Raw genomic sequence first — 26089 nt, 5'->3', positions numbered from 1 at the left:
ACTTGTTGGCCACGGATATAGAAGTCTGACAAGACTTTATGTGAATAAATATTAAAACCTACCAAGATTTGAAATGAACCAGGCCTTGGTGCAAAAGTGCAAGGCGCTTGGTGCAAAAAAAAAAAAAATTATAATAATATTATATTATATTATATTATATTATATTATATTATATACTTTGGGGTCAAGAAGGTTTTTTAATGTTTTTGCTGAAATGTACTGTACAGTACAGTAAAACAATTTAACAGAACCATTTTCTATTTAAATTAATTTTAATATGTATTTTATTTCCATTTGAATGTTTTTGTATTCCTGTGATTGAATCTATCAATCCTTTATTTGATTAAATGCATTCTTAAAATAAGTTTTTAGTGTCACATGAGCCTTCAGAAATCATTCTAATATGCTGATTTAGTGCTCAAGTAACATTTCTTACTCTTATCAATGTTAAAAACAGTTGTGCCAATGAATGTTTTTGTGGAAACCATGCATGCCACATTTTATTTTCAGGATTCTTTAATGAATAGGAAGTTCAAACATGTAACATTTATTTAAAGCTGCAGTCTGTAACTTTTGGCGCTCTAGCGGTTAATAAACAGAACTGCGTGCGTCTTGCGGGAGAACATTGTAACCGGAGCTTCTTTTCTGTTTATGTCTATGACGACTCATGCAGGTACTGGGCTACTCTGCAGCGGTTCCACCAGTACCAGTCTGGAATAGTCTGAATATAAAAACTTATTATAGATGTACCGTAGTGATTCAGCATAAGCCAAAAACACGGTTTGGAAAATGGATTCATGATGTACTCGCTTATTATATTAATTTTGTACATTTTGAACACAAAAAAGTTACAGACTGCAGCCTTAAAAAATAAATCTTGTGTGACACTGTAAATTTCTCCTTGCTGAATCAAAATATAAAATTTTTCCTTTTCTTAAAAAAAACAAACAAAAAAACTTACCGAACCCAAACTTTTGAACAGTAGTGTGGAAACATTTTGGTTCAACCTGTTTGGTTTTGTTCAATATAATATTGGCAGGATACATGTTATCACCTATCAATTAATAGTGACACCGTGTTTGTTTTTCTGAATTAAGATGTTGTTTTTAAGCAATTTGCTTTCTCTGACAACCATGTTTAGCTGTAGTGTGAATGTAGCTTATAGCCTATGAGAAACGTGTTTCAGGGTTATAGCAGGTGAAGTTTAGACAAAGCCTCTCTCTTACCCTGTGATTGTAGAGCCATCCAGTGTTAATTAAGTTGATCTAGACCATTCTGGCCCAGTCTGGTGCATGCTGTGTAAATGGAGGTTTCAAACCAAGTCATCCTAATTTATTGCAGATTAAACTCCCTGGCAGAATGGCAGAAAATAGTGATGTAAATAATATTGGACGAGTTCAATAATAGAAATAATTCCAATAATTGCCTTCTCTAATTAAGCTCCACATCCTCGAAGAGCGTAATTAAAATAGTAGTAGTTAATATTAGCCTCCTTTTAATCCTTTTCATTTTCTTTGCCTACTTATTTTTGCTGTTTATTAATATTTCATCTAAAGTTCAACGCTTTCTGCTTCAATTGACGGCATAATCATTGCCCACAGACACGTCTCCCGACCCCCTTTGTACCTCAACTTTCTCCATCTTGCGCAACAGCACATACTCATGGAAGTCAGATACACATCCACACACAAGCGTTTGGCCTCACATTATCTCTCTCGTGTCCGTCATCACCTTTTTTCGTTCTTTAATTCACCTCGTCTGACTTCTGTTTCCTTCCCGTTAGCTTTTGCACCCCTGCGTTTTCAGTCCTTTCATTCTGAGGAGCGGGATAACTGCCCATCTCCCACGCATCTCTCTCTTTGAGTCCTCACTCACTGCCACCACACCAATTTCTTAATCTCTGCCTCTCCTTCTCACTTTCGGTGTTTCTCCAGTTAGTCTTTTGATGTATTCATATACAGTTAGCTAACTCCCCCTGTGCTGAATCCTTGCTGTGCTGAATCTATCCTTTTGGCACGAGTGAGTGGTGTTAACCCTCTTTCAATCCCATGATGCTGTGCGCACATTCGCATGATGTGAGCTAAAGCACTTCTACAATGCATTAAGCCTCACAGCAGGACCTGGATGCTGATATCATGTAAAAAAAAAAAACCCTGCATAATCATATCAACTCAGTGGGTCATTATTAATTGTTTTGCTCTTTTGATGAATAGTGCATTATATTCTATTTTTTCAGGTCTTCTTCCTTCTTCATAGGTTAGTAGTATGACAGTTCTTTATTTCATCAGAATGTATGGCTTCTCTTGAATTTAATCATACACTATACACAAGCTATATATATATATATATATATATATATACACAGTATATATATATATTATTTTACATTACATTACATTTTACATTACATTACATTTTATTAATGTTTATTTTAAGGCTGGGATACAATACCCTAATTAAACCTATTCTGATTTTAAAAGTTGTGTAGTATATTCCAGCCTTAAGATAAGTCTATACATTATTTTTTATCTCTTGGCTGATATTTGACATTTAAAAAAATGTGAACTTTGTGTTTGGCTGCAAACATATATTTTGGCATCTATAGTACTTTTTGTCAAGATCAAATAGTTTTCTCAAATGTATTAACTTTGAATAAATTATTTTTAAATAATTTAGTAAATGGCATGTAAAATACGTTTTATACATTTAAATTTTTATCAAGTTTATCAAATAGTTTTTCAAATTGATTAATGTTTAAATTAATTATTAAAATGAAAATAAGTAAATATTATGCAAAAATTTTTTTATTAACTTATTGCATTAATATTATGCATGTTATTTATTTTAAATTAAATTGTGTGATATATTTCTGCTTTATATCAGCCATAAGTTATACTAATACTATGCAGCTGCCCACTGTTAATCAGTTCTCTTGGTCCCTCATTGCTACTCTACGTCAGGATTCAGATTGTGTTGTTAAAACATTTACCAGCAGAGGCTAACTAGTTGATTCACAAGTCGCTAAAGAGACAGGGCATGAGAAGTAGGGTTGCTCCCCGACAATTCTCTCTCTCCACGTCCTTCATTTTACACCCTGCCTCCATAAGTGCCACGGTGATGGACGTCCTCAAAGGATGCAGATTTTATTCTATCTAATTTTCAACCAGCGCTTGAGCTTTAGCCAGCTAGACACTTTTTTAATGACTCTCCCATCTCAGAGGTCTCATTTCTACGGCAACATAAAGCCTCATCCATGGATAAGGCCTCTTATTTTCTCTTTTCCTTCTTATACTCTCTCTTATTTTCTTTTTTTCTTTTTTTGTCTCCCGACTGTTCTCTCTTATAGCATTGCCTTTCCATTACTATTCGACTCTGTTTATAATCGCTACATCTTTGAATCAAGCTGTTCTCCCCTCATTTAAAAACAATACAGCCCTCTCCATCTATTCATCCATCGAGAACTCTTTGTACCATTTAAATGCGTTTCTTTTCAAAATCCATATTTTGCTTGCCCACATGCAGTCTTGCCCACACTGAGTCTCACTCATCTCGCTCGGTGGACCTGAGGTAATTGTGCTCCATGTTATTTACCGAGCTGAACCTGTATTCATCCACAGACCTGCTAATTAACTCCATCTGCCTATCACTGAAAGGCTCTAAATACTCTGCTCTTAATCTTCCATTGGGCGCTGACTCATACCGGCCAATCCCTGCACCTTCCCTAAGAAGCCTAGCCCCATTAGAGTGGCTTTTAATGAATTAAAAGAATAAAACAAGCAGGCTTTCTCATTGCAAAGGTGAGGCCGAGAGTAAAGGTGGTGCTTTAAAGGGAGTCCATGCAAGCTCTGTGGTACCACTTTGTTTGTCCCTTCTGAACACAATTACAGTGACCCAGTGGGGAGTGCTATATCTCTAAGTCACAGAACATTGATCTTGTCCCTTCATGCTGTTTGATTGGCTGGCTAAAGCTGCTTCGGAAAAAGATGATCATCTCTTCGCTTTCCACTCTTCTTCGGTCCTGATTCGTGATTTATGAGGTGACGGGTAGCTGTCATTGTGCGTGTGCGTGTCTGAAATTAGTTTGCTCAGTCTTAAGTCATGGAAAATGACAAATGATTTTGTGGCTAGATGTTGGAGAGGATAGCTTCAGATCAGAGGCATCATGTCCTTTCAAACTGCAACTAAAAGATACAAATAGATACACCATTATGTTGTGTGATTATTGTATCTAAAATGATGTTTGTCTAAAAGGATTTTGCAGAAATCAAATATTTACATGTCAGTTCAATCAAGTCACAAGACTATTCTCTGAATGAATTATTCAGTCACTTTTTTATGTGTTAAATATTTTGATATTAATGTATCATAGTGTTTCTACCCAAATGGTTAAAACTGGTTAAAATTTTGAAAATTTAAAGTGGCTAGTTTTAGCTAATCTTAACTTAAAAGTGCCTAATTTTGTATTATATACACATATTTTGTATTATACAGAAATGAATGCTTTTATTTAATGATTTTGTTTTTATTTAGCAAGGGTGCATTAAATTAATCAAAAGTGACAGTAAGGACATTTACAATGTTACAAAAAATTATATTTCAAATAATTGCTATTCTTTTGAATTTTCAATTCAACAAAGGATCCTAAAATATATAGTTTCAACAAAAATATTAGGCATCACAACTGTTTTCAACATTGATAAGACATGCTTCTTAAACACCAAATCAGCATATAAAATGATTTCTGAAGAATGATGTGACACTGAAGAATTGAGTCATTTCTGCTGAAAATGCATCTTTGCCATCAGAGGAATAATTTAAAATGTAAATTAAAAATACAACATAAAAACCCCCCAATAAAAACAGATATTTTTTATTTTTGAATATATACAAGTTTGAAAAAGAACACTTTTCTGTTTTTAATGTTTTTTAAAATGTAATTTACTCCTGTTCAGTGGGCACCTCGTCTTTTACTGAAGTGCGTGACCTTGAGCATGCCGTAATGTGTGTCTCTGTGTTTGACTTCCTGTTGTGCCAAATCCTTAAATCCCAATGCCAACAGCTCTCCTCGATTTTGCCTCAAGTGCGCCGAATCGCAAGCAACATCTTCTAAGTGGAAGTGCGTGCATTTGCTTGACAGAAGTGACAGAGCGTTTTAAAGTCCGAGCAATGACACGGTGGCCACTCTGAAGTTGAATCCTCAAACACTTGTTGTGCTAGAGACTTTTTCCCCGTCAGCCACCTCTTCCTCATCAAAGAACAGCAGGACATCGACTACGTGCCAGTCTGAACTGAAATTCAAAGTCTTTCAGATGCAGAACCGATGCACTCTACTGAGGGAGTGATTTGAAAGGCTGGTGTTTTATTTCTGCAAATTTGGGTGCAGTTTGTTGATATAGGAAGATGGTGATGAGCTTTGACTTTCATCTCAGGCTGTTGTTTTGTTGTGTCAGAGATTCAAGGTGTCTAATGGAGATGTACTGTGTAATGTCCCTGGTTGTGACGTGTGGAACAAATGATCACTATATATACAACTCTGATGGAGGCAGATATGTTTTGGACCATTACTCTTTATCCTTCGTTCCTTCTGACCTTTCTTAGTTTATGACCTTTAGTTCCTCCACCTTATTTTTACATTTATATTGCGTATTTATCTGATTAATCTTATATGTGGATGTGTTTTGATTAGTTAGTTTTAGACTTCTTCAAAAACATTGTTAGGGCAATAATATCTTGCAGCATCATTTTTATGTTAGCAGTACGTTTAACAGTATCATCACAATTCGCATTTGAAAAACTCTTGCAAAGAACTGCCAAGATTAACACTGGATGCCAATCAATAGCCAAAGTCAAATAGAGAAACTTGTAATTGATATAACATGAAATGCAAGATGCTTCAGTTTAATGCTTTTCGAAAATCAAATTGATATGATGTATGAGCATGCAAAATGATTGATTTTCTGTCTCTGTGTCTCTCTTCCCATCCCATCCCGTCTTCCAAATCCTTTTACTTTCTCAGGTTCCTGGCTATTCTCTGTGTCAGAGTTGGCAGTGCCAGGGGCAGAGGTGGGTCGGATCTCAGCAGCAGATGCCGACTTGGGAGACAATGCCAAGCTGGAGTACACCATCCTGGATGGAGAATCAGGGGACACCTTTAACATCTCCGGAGCCAACCAAGAGGCTGTGATCATTCTGAACAAGGTGGGAAGAACATCCACAGGGCATATGGGGAAATGAAACCCTGCTGAAAAGTCCATCTGAAGCCAGCTCTTTCAGTAATTTGATTCGGTGGTGGTTTTTCTACATCAAACGAGCAGATATGTTTTTTAAAACACATTTTATTTGTGTCTATTTGAGGCAACATCTCAACATTCCCATAGAAAATATGTGGACAGAAACTCGACTGCTCACTGTCAGCTAAATATGGCTACAATAGCGAAGGTTGTCATCCAGCATGGTCTTTCTGTTTGAAGCAGGCTGACCGAGAACGTCTTGCTGGCTAAGCTAGTTAAGAAGCCTGGTGGGAACGGCTGCACAATAGTGGTGACCTGCATCCAAAACACAATGCATGCTGGTAACCATCTACACTGGTCTTTTCAGCAGGGAAATGTGTGTATGTGTGTGTGGGCATGGGTTCATAGAAGGTGGGAAGAGATCAGAAGACACCTCATAGAGCAGATGATGTTCCTGATGTAGGAGGGGCAGGTTACTCATTCTGCCAGGTGTCGTTAGGAGATCTGCTCCAGTGGAAGAAAAAAACCTCCAGACAAGGCCAAAAACGAGTGTCTGTGCTGTATAGGCGATGTGAGTCAATGTTGAATCAGCCCCATCAAAGTCTGTGCAGCCTCTCGCGCTTGTGCGTGTGCGAGACGCTGATCAGACAGGCTGCGAGAGAAAAGAGCGTGATTTACGTTGGAGCGCCGTGTGGTGCATGCCACACGCAGAAGCCCCATGAGACAGCACTCATCTCTGAGAACACGTTTCTTCACTGATAAAGATTCTAACTGTCATTGTTCGCCTAAGGGCATCTTCACATCACCTGAAACAACACATGATGCATTAGTAAATTGAAGGAATTGTTCATTCAAAAATTAAAATTCTGTCATTGTTTACTTACCATCATGTCATTCTAGACCCATATGCTGCTCTTTTTTTCTGTAGGACTCAAAACTAGACGTTTTTTAAGAAGCTGTTGTCATACAGTGACAGTTCATAGTCACCAGGGGCTGTCAAGCTCCAAACAGGACCAAAAACACCACAAAAGTGGTCCATAGGACTCATGCATTATATTCCAAAATGTCTAAAGCTGTATGTTGGGTTTGTGTGAGGAACAGAACAAAATTAAGTCCTTTTTACTTATAATCTTGGTGGCAGGCTCCATATATCTGCCTATGCTAAATGTGAGGTTAGACACTTTTGAGAAAGCTGTCACTTCTTGTTGGTCCATTCCTAGCATGTGGCTTCCTCCTCCTACGTGCACAAATAGTCAAAACAGGTCATTACTTATGCAAAAACACTATTTCTATCACCTTAATGCATTCTATCAAGTATACATATGTATATAAAGATATTTTAACAGGTATACATACATTTTATTCATTGCATATCAAATATTTTATAAACTGACATTGTTGACTGACATTTTTTAATCTCACATTTTATGCTGATCACAAATAACCCATGGGTTAACAGTTAATCCTGCGTATTCATAAACGGATGTTTCACACTGTAAATTCCTAAACCCTGGGTTAATTCTCATTTGCATATTTAGGTGTCAATGTCATTGATTGGACGAATGCAGCACGTGACCTGTTTACGTAACAGCTCTAGCATTGCAGCCTTGTATTATTGCAGACTGTAATATCAAAAAGCTAAGCATGAAATGACATGTTTATACAACTCGCTGTTTCCATAACTGTCCAAAGCACGTGCTTATGAGGCATGCGATTGGTCATGCATTTTTGACTGAAAATATAACAGTTTACAGGTTTGGAACAACATAAGGCTGAGTAAAGCATGACAGAATCTTTATTTCTGTGTGAACTGTCCCTGTAATGGAATCATCATCATATAGAACAATCTCAACTAATCAGATTTTGAGGTGATGCTCCATGAGATAACGACATTCGTCTTGAACTTCATGTTGCCTGTTATAGTTAAAAGGCTTGAAGTCCCATTTCCGAGCTGCCGGGAAGCCATTTGATTGTGTGTGTGCTCCGTTCAGATCTGGATCTGTGATCAGACACTGGGAAAAGCTGGCACAGTTTTATTGATGCCAATCCAGCTTCCTGGACTCATCTGTGTGTATGTCACAGCGACTGTACTGGGCCCCTGTGATAATACAAGTTTGTGTGAATGTGTGCGTGTGTGTGTGTGTGTGTGTAAATAAAGTAAGGGGGTTTGTAGCTGTGACAGGCCTGGCAGGTGTGGGCAAGTCAGTTTAAAAAAAAGCTTTGGCTGCAGGTGAGCCTGGGAGGGATTTTAGGCCAGGGATGTGTTACTGTGATAAGGGAAAACTGGAAAGGGGAAACAGACAGAAAGGAGCAGGAAGATTAAATGAGTGGCCAGAGAGAGGAGACAGTATATAGAGAGATATAGAGACATGGAAGTAAGACATACACTAGGAGAAACCATATAAAAGATAAAAACATTAAGGGAAAACTAAAGAGAAAGAAAGAAACTATCATAGTTATGCAGAATTCGCAGTGCTGTACCGCATCGGTGTTGATATCAGGCATACTGAAGATGTTCTGTGAAGTCTTACGCATTCAGTGTTTTCATCAGACGTTTTTTTCTTTTTTTAAACCACACATACAGTAACTGTGAAAAATTTAAAGGCTGTGTCTATTTAAACAAAGTACAAATGGATCCTTTTCACATTGCGGGTTTCAGTAATGAAATACAGTATAGCAGGTTTAACTGCTGTAGGGGTATGTGGGAGACCATAGCAAATGTTATTTTTGTGCGCCTATTTTTTTTTCAAAACAAAACAAAGACAATATCCACTATTGTATTTCAATGTTTAGTGCAGTATATATACACTACTGTTCAAAGGTTTGGGGTCAGTAAGATGTCTTTGAAGACTTTTATGCTCACCAAGGCTGCACTCGTGTGATTAAAAATATAGTTAAAACAGTAATATAATGTAAAATATTATTAGACTTTAACTGTTTTCTATTGTAATGCATTTTAAAATGCAATTTATTTATATGATACAAAGCTGAATTTTCAGCAGTCATTACTCCAGTCCTAAGTGTTCCAGTCCAGTGCTTCAGAAATCATTACAATATGCTGATTTGGTGTTCAAGATTTTGTATTATTATTAATGCTGAAAGCATTAATAATGTTGTTATTATGACTATACACAAATAAAAGTAGGCCCTTTGCAGTTTCAAATGATACCTTATTCTTATCTGTACGATCAAAAATGAAGAATAATTTTTAGTTCTTTTCGCGGTCATCAAGAAAATAGGAGACAGACCGCACCAGTGCGGGCTTCGACTCCAGGGGGTTAATATTTTTGTGGAAAATATGATATATATATCATAAATATTTGTAACATTATAAATGTCTTTACTATCACTTTGGATGAAAAATTGAAAATGGTCATAATTTACTCACACTCGCACCGTTTCAAACTTTCTTCTGCTGAACACAAAATAAGATATTTTGACTGTGTGAAGCCCATTGACTTTGCACGGACAAGAAACATTGAGACATCTCTCAATATATCTTCTTTTATGTTCCACAGAAGAACAATAATGTGAGCAAATTATGACAATTTAAATTTTTGAGTCTTATGAGCCTATGAAAATGCCAGCTCTGAGCAATAAAGTGCTAATCTGGGAAATAAAGTGGAAGAGTACTAGAAAGGAAAAAGGGAACGCTTTAGTCGTCTAATGCTTAATGAAGGAGGAAATGAAAAGGGGGAATTATGGGTAAACAAATGAACTCCTCCCATGTCTCTCCTTGAATTCCTACTTCATCCTTCACTGCACTGATGCTTTATTCGCCCAATCATATTTTCTAAAATTGCTCCCATGCTACGGTTCTCTCTAATATTCCTGTCAAAAGCACACAGAGACAGTTCCATTGTCCGTCAGGACTCGGAATTCTGGCCAGGACTCCTGACTGCGCTGTAAGACACAATGATGGAGACGAAGAACAAGACAAAAACAGAGAAAGTGAACAATGAGTAAAGATATGCAGGTGGGAGTATCTGAAAACAAAGACTGAAGAGGTTAAAAGGGATTTAGCCAGAGAACCCACGCGCAACTAATAGAAAACATGAAAGATACCACTCTAATAGAATTAGAATAAACAAAGCGTAAAATTAGCACTAAGCTCCCCTTTGGTTTCCGGCCCATTAAACAAATATAAAAAACTGCTGAACATTATTTGTCGTGTTTGTGTTTGTGTTTACAGGACCCCGCTCTAGTTTGGCCACCTGCCTATCTCATTCAGAACAGCCGATCGTCATGCCTGCCTCTTGTTTATTTCGCTCCATATCAGAAAGACTGAAGTTGAAGATTTCTTTGAGACAGAGGGAGAGTGAAACATAGTGAAAAGAAAAGAAAGCGTCACAGAGTGAGGAAGAGCTCGCCCCAGGGAGGAAAGTGTTTCCAATAGGAGCAATTTCTGTCATCACAATGCCCGCTATGACCTCTCAGGAACCCATAGAGTTTAGAGCACATCACTTTTTGCTTAGAGGAGACACACATAACATTCTCGTACATACAAACAACCTTATATAATACGTCTGTTGAAAAGACTGATGACTATATGTAGCATATGTTTTAGACTCTTGGATGCTTAAAGGCATAGTTTAACCCAAAATTAAAGTTCTGTCATCATTTATTTACCCTCTTTTACTTTCTTTTGTCCATAATACATGAAGATATTTTGTTGAATATCTAAGTTGCTTTTTGCTCAAAAATGAATGAGCACTGTGCTCTAAAAATGTTTCCAATTGAAACAAAAAAGTGTCCATGTAAACGTGGCTACTGGTTGGACCTGGACAGTCCAAGTCTATATTCTTATTCATATAGAAAAACAGCTTGGATATCTTTATTTGCATACAGAATTTACAAAGAAGGAAATAAGTAATACGCATTTGGAACAGTATATATTCCTCAATCCTTAAAGTCGGCATGAAACGGAAGTTGCAATTGTCTTTTCTTCTCTGCTGTGACGTATATCCGAGTGAAACGGCATCTGAAATGAGAGGGCGGGACTTGATTTCATCCTTCGGGAATTGATTGGATCGTTGGAAGTTGGGGCGTTGCCAACAAAATGGAGGCAGATCTGAATGCCAGTTTGCAGTTAGTGGTGGGGGATTTCTCTCCACTGGATTCACCGCCGACACCCAAGCATGAATGAATGTTTTTTTTTATTGAGGATGACGACAACGATCAACGGCACAAAACATGCCTAAACGGTGCGCGCGAGAGAGAGAGACTGCCTGAATGACTGAGCGCGTCCTCCATCAGGTTAAGTCATATTCATGAAAAAATAATAATAATTTGTTTGCGATGTTCTAAGAGTAATGTTGTCGTAATATCCTAATATCTTTTCAATGTTTAAGGGTAACGTACTCTCTTATGACTGGTGTCAGTGCTATAAAGTGAAGCATCAGCTTCAGCTTTTCCCCCTGTCATTTATTCCAAACGTCACTCACTGCAGCTGCTGGCAGTTCCAGATAGCTCCGCCCTTGTGCCATAGCTCGTGACCGGAAGAGTAGAGGAGTCGTTTTGAAGGGGAGGGGAGGTAAACGTTTTAGATTAAAGATTACGAGGGCACATGAATTAAAAAAACTATGAAGTGCACAGATAAATTATTTATTATAAACACTACAGTGTTCCATCAAAAAAATAAGAATTGTCAATTTTGATTTCATGCCGACTCTAAGCTTAACCATTAATATCAACCAACACAGACTAGCATGGAAACTCATCTCTAAGCTGATCATTTTGACAGAGACAGGTACAAACCCTTTCTTTCTTTCACACATACTGACTACTCTCATTTACACATGACCTTTGCTCCCTCTGTGTTAATATTGCCCTGAATTACAAGCCATGTGATGACAAAAAAGGAGCACATTATAAAAATGAAAGGTACTGAAGAAAGAAGCCTTTTGCAGATAAGAAGAAGAGACCTTTGATGTGCGGATAAAAAGGACAAAGCCCAAGGCTGAGTGTGTGAATGGGTCAGTCAGGCCCTTTTTGGTAAGCTGGGTCATGCCTGCCTGTCTGAGAAGAAACTGTTTCCATGTAAAGCTGCACTGCGACCTCTCTCCCTCCCTCGCTCACTCATTTCATCTCAGCAGTGCTGGGTTTCTCTCTGCAGAGTCTCCCTCGCTCCCTCTCTCCCCTGAGGGATGTTAGTTATGTGCTGCGGTCATTTCTGCGCTTTAAAAACCTAGGGTGGAGCGGCGCTTTAGAAATTCATTGATTCTCAAACAGTGCAAAAACTCTTTGTCCTTGAGAAAAATGCCTTGAGCTGGGGATTAAGGAAAGGAACAAAGTGTAAATCTGTAGGTTTCATTTTGGGGAGGTGCTACTCTATGTGCCTAAGTATTGTGAGTATTTAAAAGTTTAGTTCACAACTCTGCCATCATTTATTCACCTTTAAGTCGTTCCAAACCACGTTTTACTTTCTTTTCTTTCGTGGAACATAAAAGGAGAAATTTTGAATAATTTACCAGCCACTCATTTTTGCATGCAATTACAATGAAGGGGAGATTTAAAGCTTGAAAAATGACACAAATCAGCATAAAAGTAATCCATACCATTTGTGTGCAATAAAGACTTATGTTTTGCTTTGCTTAACGAGTAGATCGACATTTATATCATTATTCACTCTTAATCTTCCTCTCCAGAGAGCTGTTGACTGATGTGATCAATTGAGTCTGTGAGTTGAACTGGAGAATCAGACCAATTCTTATATGAATCATTCAGGCCAGGTGTGTTTTGTGCATTGGATCAACCGATTCCTTGAAAAGATTCGATTCGAAAGTGTAATTTATTCAAGTCGAGTTGAGTCAGATTTGTCAGGGCTTTTCTCAATACATTTAAGGAAAGTCGATATACAGTGATGGTACAAATCATCTTCTGAAATTAGATCCGGTTGTATTAACTTACGCGGGAATCGCACTACTTATAAACTCGCAAGAATGCACTAGCGTCCCTTACGAAAATTACCATGGTTTTACCACAAATAAAGCAGAAAAACTATGGTTATTAATTAAACCATGGTAACCACAAATTAACCATGGTTTTGCTACACTAATCATAGTTTAACCATGGTATTTGTAGTAAAACTGTGGTTATACAAATGGTAATCAATACGCCCCCCAAAAAAACATGGTGACTACACTTTTGCAACAATAAAACCATGGTTACTTTTTCGTAAGGGGTGTATTAGAAGTGAGACACATGACACGTTTGTGAATTACTTCAATTTTGACCTGTTTCTCACATAAGGCTATTTATTGTATGGCTTCAGAAAAGTTATAAAATAAGCGGTATGGAACACTTTTAATCATACTTAGAAAGCCCACCATAATTACATTCATTTTATTCGCTTTCATTGCAGTGCTCAGGATATTCTTCAGGAATTTTATTTTGTGTATTGCACGGAAGAAAGTAAGTCATACACAGTTGGAAACGACGTGAGGATCAGTAAATGATGACAGTTTTAATCTTTGGGTGAACTATTCGTTTAACATTTTGTCCCCACGCTGGCATTACACAGCATTATTCACTGTTCTTAGACTAATCAACACAAAGTGAATTTTCAGAGGCATAATTATCCAGACAGACCGGCGTGTGTGTGTTTGTGTGGGCTGGTGGGTGGCATGCTGCTCTGATTAAGCGTATGCAGATTGCTGGAAGTCTGTGTTTATGTGTTTGAGTGTGTGTGTGTGTGTGTGTGTGTGTGTGAGAGAGAGAGCTACATTACACAGGGTTATGATGGAAGAGGCCTGTGTACATTTGAATATTTAATATGCCGGCAATAGATCCACATCTGTGATCTCTTGTGGCAGTATTGTACATCCAACTGTCCTTAAAGTGACTGATGCTAAAGTAGCATTAAACACCTTTTTGTAACGGTAGTCCTATAGTCCTATACAGCTTTCCAACAGTGCCACCTAGTGGTGCAACAATTTGAAGGTTTGAGCTGAGTGATTGACATTTCCTTCCTTTGCAAATAAATAGGATGCTATGAATTAAACATAGGCCGGTGGACATTAATTTCCTCTTGTAAATATCTGCGATGCAGAATTGAAGATTGCAGGTTCAAATCTTGCATTATATTTACATTTATGCAGTGCATGCATCACTTAGGCAAAATTTGTACCCGGATGTGTGTTCCCTGAGAATCAGACTCATGACCTTGCTGTTGTTTGTGTCATTCATTGTGTCGGTTTTAGAAACAGCTGTGGATGCTGTAAATCTGACTTCCCTTAGTTATTCTCACTTTAACCGTGTAGCTAATCCACGGTCATCAACCTGTCGTGCTGTCCGGATTATCGGTTTGTTTTCTCTCTGAGAGGAGAGATTGCGTTAATCTTCTCTGAGACAAAGAGGGAGAGATCGAATGAAATCGTGATTGAAGGAGCAATGAAGGACTGTGGGAAAAAGCGTAAGAATTATAGTGAGAAGGAAAAGAATTGGAGGGATGAAATGTTTTGAACCAGTATTGATGTCAAGGTGGAATATTGAATCCAAACCTGGTTTTTGGACTTGAAGATGTGGGCTTGTAAGGTTTAAGAACGCAAGGAATGAATGGGAGACTGAGGAGGGAGTGCAGGGAAGCAGTACATTGTTAGAATGTAGTGTGTAAATTGCTTCAAAGCTAATCTGGGTTTAAAGCCCCAGAGTCGTATTAAAACACAAGGGAGAGGGAGAGAAAGAGAGCGGCTGTGAATCAGGTGTCAGGAAGACAACCTGATTCAAGACTGCCTGTCACCTTTGAATGAATGCAGTTGCGCACATACATTTGCATGCAAAAGACATGCAGAGGACAAATTGGAGGATTTCGAGCACAGAGCCAACATGTGTGTGCACAGAAAGAAAAACAGGGCGAAATCAGAAATTCACAAAGAGAATAGATCCAAATACCCACACGAGCACATACACACATATGTGCAGTGGCATACCGCCAGTCTTGAGGGCAAACCATGAATTTGTGACTGTATTTGTGAGCATTTGCGTGGGGGCAAAATAATATGGAGACAGATGATGCTATTGTCATTTTGAGCAATTTAGCCCTCTGTTCAATTGTATTCATTTAAACTTTTTGTCTCAGTGATTTAATTTATCCTTTTGTGAGATGGATTTATTATTTTTGTGTTGTAGTGCTTTGGGAATGAGAGACATATTTTAAATAAAGTTATATATATATATTTATTCCATGGTCTGTCTGAATACTGGATTCTGATTGGCTGGCAGGTATGCAGTAAAACCGTTTAATGCATAGGTAGTTCCAAGCACACACACACACAGAGAGAGAGAGAGAGTTGGAGATCGCAAATTATGCAGCACAGTGCGCACACACACAAACTTGTTGTCAACGCATTCCCGCAATTTTTATTAATAAAATAGTCTAGTTACTAGATCACTACATTATATTCCTTAGCAATGAGGGGGTAAAATCGCTGTTTTTGAAGTAATTAATTGTTTGTAGAGAGAGACGCGCAGAGGCAGTCTTTTCTGTTCACCAAAGAATCTTGGGGGAAAATGTATCATGATAGCAACATATTAAGCGGCACAACTATTTTTAACATTGATAATAATAAGAAATGTTTCTTGAGCTCCAAATCAGCATACTAGAAAGATTTCTGAAGGATCATGTGAAAATCAATGAAAAATCAGCTTTGCCATCACAGGAATAAATTTGATTTTAGAATAAAATAAATTATAATATTTCACAATATTGCTGTTTTTACTGTATTTTTGATCAAATAAAGGCAGCCTTGTTGAGCATAAAAAACAATTATGTAAATAAATAAACGAAACTTTTTAGTGTACATATTTTCCTCAAAGCTACGTCTATCTAATTTCAGATCTCTCCAAAGATCAAATGCTTGAAAAGTTATATGATCTGCCATATGGCGTTATGGAATATAGCCGAATAGTGGACCATATATAGAGAGCCTAATTAATTTCCCATAATTGCTATTCCACTGGAGAGTCATTTAAAAGAGAAATTGGAAAGTGAAACTGGAGAGAGAAGGAGAATTTACTGATTTAACCTTCAACTACACTTTGGATAAAAGCATCTTCTAAATATAAAAAAAGTCCCCTAACTAGACCAGCATGAAACTAGCATAAAGCAGCCTGTGAATTCAATTCAGGCTGGTCTTTAGAGCCAGGTTTATTATAAACAGGTGTGAGAGAGAGATGAGTGTGTATTCTAGATGTCAGTATCAGACCGCCGCTCACTAGGAGGGGCGTAGAGCGAGTGATGAGAAAGGGAGGGAGGGAGACTGAGTGATTGAGTATGTGAGAGAGGAAGGGATGGGGTGATGAGTGTGTGCTCACAGTGTAAGTGACATCTCTCCTCCTCAGACAGATTGTCTCTCTCTGCCTCTAATGGGTTCCTGTTAGGAACCTTTTCTCTCCATTTATCCCTCCTCCTCTCTCTTGGCTTGACTCTGTCCCTTTTTTTGGTCTCTTTCTCTCTTTCTCACCTTCATTTCTGTTCAACTGTCCCCTACCTACTGAGTCATTTTAAATCTTTAATCTTTCTTTCTTGTTGCACGTTATAGATTCATAGTAGAGTGTATTGGTCTAAGTGAGCAGGTACACTATTGTTCGAATGATTGGGGTTGGTAAGATTGTTTAAAATGTTTTTGAAAGAAGTCTCATTATCCTCCCCAAGGCTGCATCTATTTTTTTGCAATTTAAAATAGCTGTTTTTTATTTTAATATATTTGAAAATTTTATTTATACCTGTGATGGCAAAGCTGATTTTTCAGCAGCCTTGACTCCAGTCTTCAGTATCACATGATCCTTCATAAGTCATTTTAATAGGCTGATTAGGTGCTCAAGAAACGTATTCTTATTGTTATCAATATTAAAAACAATTGTGCTGCCTAATAATTTTTGTGGAAACCATGATACTTTTTTTCACAATTCTTTGATGAATACAAAGTTAAAAATTATTTATTTGAAATAGTTTTTTTGCAACATTATAAATGTCTTTACTGTCACTTTGGATCAATTTTATACATCTTTGCTAAACAAAAGTATTTATATAAAGGAAAAAAAAAAAATCTTGCTTACCCCTAAACCTTTTGAATCATTTGTATATAATGCAACAGTTGTGTGCTTCCAACTCTGTGGCAACAGTTTGGGGAAGACCTTTTTTGTTCCAGAATGACAATGTCACTGTGCACAAAGTAGCGGTGGACTGGCCATCTGGAGCACCGGGAGTTTTCCCGGTGGGCCGCTGTACAATGTGGGCCGGCCCATTGCTTAAATATATATAAAGAATGAATTATAGTAAGTGTACGTAGACTATATTCCTCCATTGGCCCAGACGAATGGCCCGCGCGGCCCATTTGAGTAAAAAATTCGAATTCATTTAATGTAAAATAATAATATGAAATATTACACTTAAGATTGGTTTTCTGTTAAAGATATTTTACAATGTAATTTATTCCTTGTCACATGTTCCTTCAGAAATCAAACTAATATGCTGTTTTGCTGCCTAATTATTATCAGTAATTATTTGTGATCAGTTAAGCTATTACTAATGGTTTTCATTATTATCAGTAGGCCTACTGAAAACTGTTTTCACTTAATAGTTTTGTGGAAACTGTGATACTTCAACTTTTTCATGATTATTTGATGAATACAAAGTTAAAGAACAGCATTTATTTGAAATATAATTCATTTGTAATAATATAAATAACTTTACTGTCACTTAAATCAATTTAATGCAACCTTGTTGAATTCAAGTATTAAAGGGATAGTTCACCCAAAAATGAAAATTCGGCGCGTCCTCCTGAGCGCGTTCTCAACAGTAGGCGCGTGAGGCGTCTTCTTCTTCTTCTTGCTTTACGGTGGATCGCAGACTTAAATGGACCATTGACACACCTAATTGAGATTGTAGATAGAGTGTCAAAGGTCCATTTGAGAGATAGGTGGCGGTAATACACTTATAAGTCTGCGATCCGCCGTAAAGCAAGAAGATGAAGAAGACGTGTCAGGCGCCGGCTGTTGAGAATGTGCTCAGGACAGACAGTTCGGACATTGCGGTGAAAATCAGAGGTAAACAACGATATAAATACTGTTCAGTTTCTTGCACAGACCGATCGTTTTGTGTCTTTACAAATCAATGTATCGTCACGAGCCGCAGGGTTTAATTTGGTTTTGTTTGTGTGTTTTTTTGACTCCCAAAATCTGAAATATTTCTTGAGCAGAAAATCAGCATATTAGAATGATTTCTAAAGGACCAATAGAAAGGCACCATAAAAAACAGTCCACATTCTGCACTACATTCCAAGTCTTTTAAGCAGAGCATTGTGTCATATGGACTGATATTATGGTAGGTATTTAACGTTAGTGATATTAAACTGTCCCTGTAAAAGAGATGTGTAAAAATTCTTCTAAATTATTTACTATTTGTCATATAAACCAGAAATGACTAATTATAATGTAAAAAAGTATGCCAGTCATTCATTAATGTTAATTATAATAATTTCAATAATAAAAAAATAGATAGCATTTTTATTTCTGAATTGTGTTATATGTTAGCTGGTGGATTTATGGTGTGGTGTGTTGTGGACCGAGTGTGGTGGGCTGCTCTGTGCCAGAAAGTCCAGGGCCACTTTTTAGCCCCAGTCTGCCCCTGGCACAAAGTGCATAAAGAATGATTTGCCGAGTGTGGTGTGGATGAACCTGACTGACTTGCACAAAGCCAAGACCTGAACCTAACTGAACACCTTTGAGGTGAATTGAAACGCAGACTGTGTGCCAGTTCTCATAGCCCAACATCAGTGCCTGACCTCACTGACAATGGGAGCAAATCCCTGCAGCCATGTTACGTCTAATAAAAAGCCTTCAGAGAAGCTGTTCTTGCAGAAAAGTGAAGGATTAATGGCTTTGTTTTGAAACTAAATTAGAGTAATGCAAGTATAATGAATTAATAACCCTTCTGTATCATACTTGATATGTATTTTCATATTTTTTTCATATTTTCCCTCCTCAATTATGAGTGCTACATGAGCCTAAAAAGCCTGTTGTATTAAATATGATAAATTAAAAAAAAAAGATTGTTTTTTTCATTTGAAATATTTCAATATTTGCCTTTTTCGGTCTTAAAAATAAAATGATGTCATCGTTTATTAACCCTCAAGCAACTTTAGACCCGACTTTCTTTTTACTGCTAATTCTTTGTACACGTCAGTGAACTACAATTGAGTTAATTACCTCTATGAATGACTTCTTGAGGTCTCTTGACCATAATCCAAGATCATTGCCTGTAGTTTTGAGACCCAGGCCAAGATACCAAGTAATGAATCCCAGACCATGTTTATGAGAGTCCTTAAGATGAAGAGTCCAACTCTGGTGTGATAGAAAGTGGCAGAGATTTGTAGTGACCACAGTGACCCGATGTCCTCCAGTCAGCACAGTTTAATTCAGCTCATTTCAGTCTGTCCTTCAGCCTGTCAGAGGAAACCGAGGCCAAACACATTGTGTGCCCCACTGACTCCTTCCAACCTCAACTTGGTCTTGCATTAGGAGAGAGTGGCCAAGTGTGTGTGAACGTGTGTGTGTGTGTGTGTGTGTGTGTGTGCAGATGAATAGAGGATAACAGAAGTGACCGTCATATTGAGCCAGTCATTTCTGACGACTTTGAGACCCAATCCAGCTGCTCTTGCCAAAACAAGCCCATTACCCATTCCTGGTGTGCCAGCTTCACACACAACCCTCCCAGTGCCAGATCCAGATCCAGATCCCATGACTCGTCACAATACAATAAATGCCGGGCCCTGATCCTGCTAATATCATGGCCAACCTCATCAGAGAGCGTGATTGCATTTCAAGAGACTCTGATAATCACAAAACCCTGTAATTAAAGTCTGTCAAATTAGGCTATTCTTGGAATACCGTACAGTGGCTTGTAGTTCAGAAGCAAAGTCATTGTCGACAGGGCTGGGGTGTGACATTGACATGCCCTGGGCATGGATTATTGCTGAAAGCAACTCAACAAAACTAGTTTGTGGTTTAGACAGCTTCATTGATTATAGTCAGAGCGATCCACTTTTATTTACTGCTCACTTCAAGTTTAAACTGCATGTCAAAGATCCATCTGCACCACATTTTCATTTCCACAGCATTTTCCACTTGCATAGCAAACTGGCTGCTTTATTTACTATCCCATCAGTTTCTATCCACTGTAATTTAACAGCCTTTCCAGGTCATGCAGTTGCTATCGTAGGAGCATATATTACAAACACAAGCAACATCACCAAAAGCATATAAATTTGATTAGGTATTATCATAGCAGATGGGCTTCTTTCTTGCTTCGCTCCAAGAATTGTCTTCATGTTGTTAAGTTCAGTTCTATCGCCTTTTTGCATCTTATAGTAAGTAAATTTATTTTATATTTTATTTTCCTGTAATAGATTCTGTTGGTTGAAGTTTTAATGTTGTTTGAAACTTGCTGGCTTAAATTATGCAAGGATTTTCCCTCACACTGAGCAGCATTATTGATATTTATTGATACATTAATATGTATTATTAATATAATTATAATTATTTTATATTATTGTTATTTTATAATTATTATAATTAATGTTTTAATCAACATTAATTTTTATATGCTAATATTTCATATTCATATATCAATCAGTTATATTTATTGTGACAATTATTGTGTATTAATAAACATTAATAATAAATAAGTTATGCTGTATTTTATATATTTTATACATGAATGTATATAATGTATATTGTTTATACATTTATTATATTATAATATTATTAAATAATAATGATAATAATAATTATAGTTGGAATAATTATAATTATAGAATAATTATAGTTATAGGAATAATTATAGTTGCTTGGTTATTGGCATAAACAATCATTATTAAAATAAAAATAATAATAAAAAAAAAAAACGGTCATAGTAAATATGCACTCTTGCTCAGTGTTATTTTGGTATTATTTATATATTATAATTGAATTCATTAATATTTTGAATATTTTTATTTATATATTATTTTATGTTTTAATTGAATTTTTGTTTTAGTAATTGTTATGTGCTTTTGTCATTTTTGTTTTTGTTTGTTTTGTTTCGATCTACCTTTATTTTTATTTCCGTTTTAGTATTTCAGCTTGAATTTATTTCTTGGATTTTTTCATGTAATATTTATATTGTATTTTTTTTTCCCATTTAACAAAAACAACTAGTCTAAGTTTTATTTAGGGTGCTTTCACACTTGGCTCGCTTGCCTGGTCCGAACCCGAGTTCGATTGCCCCCCCCTCCCCCTGCCCCCGCTGGACTGTGTTCACATTATATTATTTGGGTCTGGACCACGGTTCGTTTGCGTCATCAAGCCAACAGCTGTTTACCCCGTTGCTTAGTAACGACGGCGCAGGAGAAGGCGGCAAATGCATAACATTCCTCTCTGCACTTTTATATAGTTACGTTTTTGGACCGTTCGTTTTGTTTACAAAGCTTCGGTACATAACGGCACTTATGTCTGAGTTTACGAATGTACTGCAAATGCTCTAAGGAACGCTGAAGGCAAACAGAAATTAGATATACAGCTCTCTATTTGCAGCGCGTCAGTCATGCTCGGCAGGAAAGTGAGTAAAACACACACACAAATAATATCAAATATAATTTTATTATTTTATCAAATAATACGTAATTAATAGCGGTTCACTTCCACGATTTAGTACGATTGCGTTCACATCAGCAGCGAACCGTACCAGAGTTCACATGAACTGTACCCCAGACCACCCTTTTCAAGCGGACTCGAGTACGGTTCGCGGGTGCGCACCCGAGTTCGGAAGACAGCGTTCACATCATCCAAACGAACTGAACTCTGATGTCAATCGAACCAGGGTGCGCCCCAAAAGTGCTTGTGTGAAAGCACCCTTCGCAATAACAACACTGCTGTTTCTGCAGTTCACCAGGGCCCCCTGCTGGTTTGAGCAAATGTCCAATAGAGTCATTTAATAATCCATCAGTGATTATTTAATGTGTGCGGTATGGGCTGTGACATGTGGTGAGTGTGATATGTTCAGTTGTGGTGCTCATGTGGACAGTATGAGCATTTCGGTCTTGTCATTACGTTTATGTTTCATACTCATGTTTTTGTTTGGTTTACAGGCAGTGGACTATGAGAGCCGCAGCTCTTACTCTTTCTCAGTGGAGGTTCTGAACCCCATCGTGGACCCTCGGTTCCTTCGGCGTGGGCCCTTTAAAGACCGTGCTTCGATCAGAGTGGCCGTGCTGGACGCAGATGAGCCCCCTCATTTCTCACGGGCACGCTACCGAATGGATGTGTCTGAGAACTGCCCACCGGCCTGCACAGTGGGACGGGTCAGTGCCGTGCTGCGTTCATATTATTTTATTTGGGTCCGAACCCCGGTTCGTTTGCGTCATCAAGCCAGCAGCCGTTTACCCCGTTGCTTAGTAACGACGGCGCAGGAGAAGGCAGCAAATGCATAACATTGCTCTCTGCACTTTTATATAGTTACGTTTTTGAACCGTTCGTTTTGTTTACAAAGCTTCGGTACATAACGGCACTTATGTCTGAGTTTACGAATGTACTGCAAATGCTCTAAGGAACGCTGAAGGCAAACAGAAATTAGATATACAGCTCTCTATTTGCAGCGCGTCAGTCATGCTCGGCAGGAAAGTGAGTAAAACACACACACAAATAATATCAAATATAATTTTATTATTTTATCAAATAATACGTAATTAATAGCGGTTCACTTCCACGATTTAGTACGATTGCGTTCACATCAGCAGCGAACCGTACCAGAGTTCACATGAACTGTACCCCAGACCACCCTTTTCAAGCGGACTCGAGTACGGTTCGCGGGTGCGCACCCGAGTTCGGAAGACAGCGTTCACATCATCCAAACGAACTGAACTCTGATGTCAATCGAACCAGGGTGCGCCCCAAAAGTGCTTGTGTGAAAGCACCCTTCGCAATAACAACACTGCTGTTTCTGCAGTTCACCAGGGCCCCCTGCTGGTTTGAGCAAATGTCCAATAGAGTCATTTAATAATCCATCAGTGATTATTTAATGTGTGCGGTATGGGCTGTGACATGTGGTGAGTGTGATATGTTCAGTTGTGGTGCTCATGTGGACAGTATGAGCATTTCGGTCTTGTCATTACGTTTATGTTTCATACTCATGTTTTTGTTTGGTTTACAGGCAGTGGACTATGAGAGCCGCAGCTCTTACTCTTTCTCAGTGGAGGTTCTGAACCCCATCGTGGACCCTCGGTTCCTTCGGCGTGGGCCCTTTAAAGACCGTGCTTCGATCAGAGTGGCCGTGCTGGACGCAGATGAGCCCCCTCATTTCTCACGGGCACGCTACCGAATGGATGTGTCTGAGAACTGCCCACCGGCCTGCACAGTGGGACGGGTCAGTGCCGTGGACCCAGATACGGGGCTCACAAACAACATCAGGTACAGGCTGCATTCTTACACTACACTGAATGTAGTGTTTGTAGTATTTATTAAATGTAGTATATGAAAGTATTTATTAGTACTGTTAAGTTCTGTATAAAATGACTTCATGCACCATCTTGGATGAAAATATTCACTGAGCTCATGGACCCTTTTCACATTTCCGGGGTTCTCAGAAGCAGAAGTCGTCATAATTTGCTAACCTCAATAGTGTAGTTTTATTTTAGTATCACTGAGTTACTATTATAGTTATTATAGTTATTATTAATATTTTATTTTAATAAAAATAAAAAAATATATTTTTATATTTTATTTATATATTTTCTGTATTTTTTATATAATTTTATTTATGTATTTTTATTTATTTATATTTATTTTATTTATTTATTCACTCATTTTTTTAGTTTTAATTAATCATTACTTTGGTTTTAGTTATTTTAATACATCAAATTAAACTAAATTAAAAATGAGAAATGTTTCTTTGGCAACTAGCAGAAATAATACTTTTTAAATATTTTATTTTATTTTATTTTTGTTCATTTTTATTTTATTTCAAGTAAAAAAAAAAAAGTACGGTTTAATTTTAGTTAGCTATAATAACCCTGCTCTAGTGGTGAATGTGAACTACAACAAATATATATATATATATGATATATAGATATATATAGATGACAGCCGCCAGATTCTGGAAGATAAATTCTTGAAAGCGTGGTACAAGAGGATGTCGTGCTGGTCCTTCAAGAGTCACTCTCAACTTATCTGTCTATAAAGCCTATATATATATAAAAAAAAAAAATCAGTCTTCAAGTATTTTACCACACTTCAGTATTAGGGATCGAGCCCGATACTGAGCTCCTGTACTCATACTTGTTAAAATGCCCCGATACCAAATGCCGATACCACACAGCATGTGATAAGTGAGTATTTTTTTAGACCTTGTTACAAACAAATGCAAGCAGTTTACATTTGTCCAATTGATGCATAATGTGACTTTCTTGAAAGTGACCAAGTATGGTGTCCTATACTCGGAATTTGTGTTCTGCATTTAACCCATCCAAGTGCAAACTCAAGAGTGAGTAGTGAACACACACACACACACACACACACACACACACACAGAGCAGTGAGCAGGCATTTTTGCATGGTATTGAGGGCAGAAGAGAGAGCTGTACATTCACTCCCCATAATACTCCCCTGCCTGTACCGAGACTCGAACCTGCGATCTTTGAGTTACAGGTCCAACTCTCTAACCATTAGTCCATGACATATATGTAGTTGTTTTTTTGGTGTTTGGCTTAGTGTTATGTTAGAATCATTATTATACTCTTATACCTTTTGTTCTTTAATATTTTGAATTGTTTTTAGCCTTATCTTTTGTTTTTCATTTAAATGTTAAGTTTTGAAATTTTGTTGTATGCATTTGTCATTTTTATTTAATTTCTTTATTTTTAAAATGTGTATAAGTAGTATTTATAAAGTTTAACCTTTTAGTTTTGGATCTGTTTTTAGTTGTTTTAATACTACAATTGATTGCTTCTGTTGTCCTAAGTTGTAAGTCGCTTTGGATAAAAGTGTCTGCTAAATGACTAAATAAAATAAATAAAAGTGCCATATTCAGACAAAGAAACACCGACAACAGACAGCAGAATGGAGTTATTGGAGATTAAGGATGTCTACGAAGTATATGTATGCAATGAATATAATGTTAAACATTCAGTATTAACGCCTGTATAGCTGATGTGCGCATGCTGATAAGCAAAGCACGCTGAGTGGATTGAGCGTGCGGCGGCGCAGATGCGCGAGCTTGTCGAGGGAATATACCTTTCTGGAAAGTTTGTAGTTCGTTCGGATATGCCAAAAACAAGTAAGTAAAACAATGCACAAGTTAGCCTACTTAACGGTAGGGAGGGAGAGAGAAAGACAGAGAGAGCGCGCGCACTTCTATTGTGTGATCTTTTATGTTCACTCACTTAGCACACGCATCATCTGGATTAAAACTACATTGGAAAAATAAGACCATTTATAGGGGCATTCACTATAAACATCATTTATTTTCATCCTACGTGACTTTCTGGCGAAAGTGAATCTAGCAGCCTGTGTGAAATGCGCTAGGCTGTACTTGTCCCTCTCATTCTGCACCGGTACAAATACATGCACGCGTTGCGCGTGTTTTGCTTGCTTGAGTGTTTCTGCATTATATGAGTAGCTTTGGAATATAAATCGCAGCACGTTTCAGATGAAAAAAAAACGCGACTTCTATTTCTGAAAATATCACAGTTAGGAGATTTATAATGAGTGGTTCCCTGCATTATTACAGCAAAGCGTGTGATTACAGTACTAAGCCGCTGCAATGGAGCTGCTCTAATGCTATTAAATTAAAGATGATGTACCATAGAGCAAAAAAATTAACAGTG

General features: G+C 37.5%; 1 protein-coding gene across 1 annotated transcript in view; it reads left to right on the top strand.

Annotated features, from left to right (window-relative positions):
- Nucleotides 1-26089, top strand: part of cdh24b (cadherin 24, type 2b) — a 159425-nt gene that overhangs the window by 113529 nt on the left and 19807 nt on the right. Inside the window, exons 6-7 of the mRNA XM_016461039.1 lie at nt 6017-6198; nt 23419-23675. Of these exons, the coding sequence (XP_016316525.1) occupies nt 6017-6198; nt 23419-23675 (439 nt within the window). The remainder of the gene's footprint in view (nt 1-6016; nt 6199-23418; nt 23676-26089) is intronic.

Source organism: Sinocyclocheilus anshuiensis, unplaced genomic scaffold (assembly GCF_001515605.1).
Source record: "Sinocyclocheilus anshuiensis isolate Anshui unplaced genomic scaffold, SAMN03320099.WGS_v1.1 scaffold4, whole genome shotgun sequence".
NCBI lineage: Eukaryota > Metazoa > Chordata > Actinopteri > Cypriniformes > Cyprinidae > Sinocyclocheilus > Sinocyclocheilus anshuiensis.
Note: the sequence above shows the minus strand (reverse complement) of the source record. Positions and strands in the feature narration are given on the sequence as shown.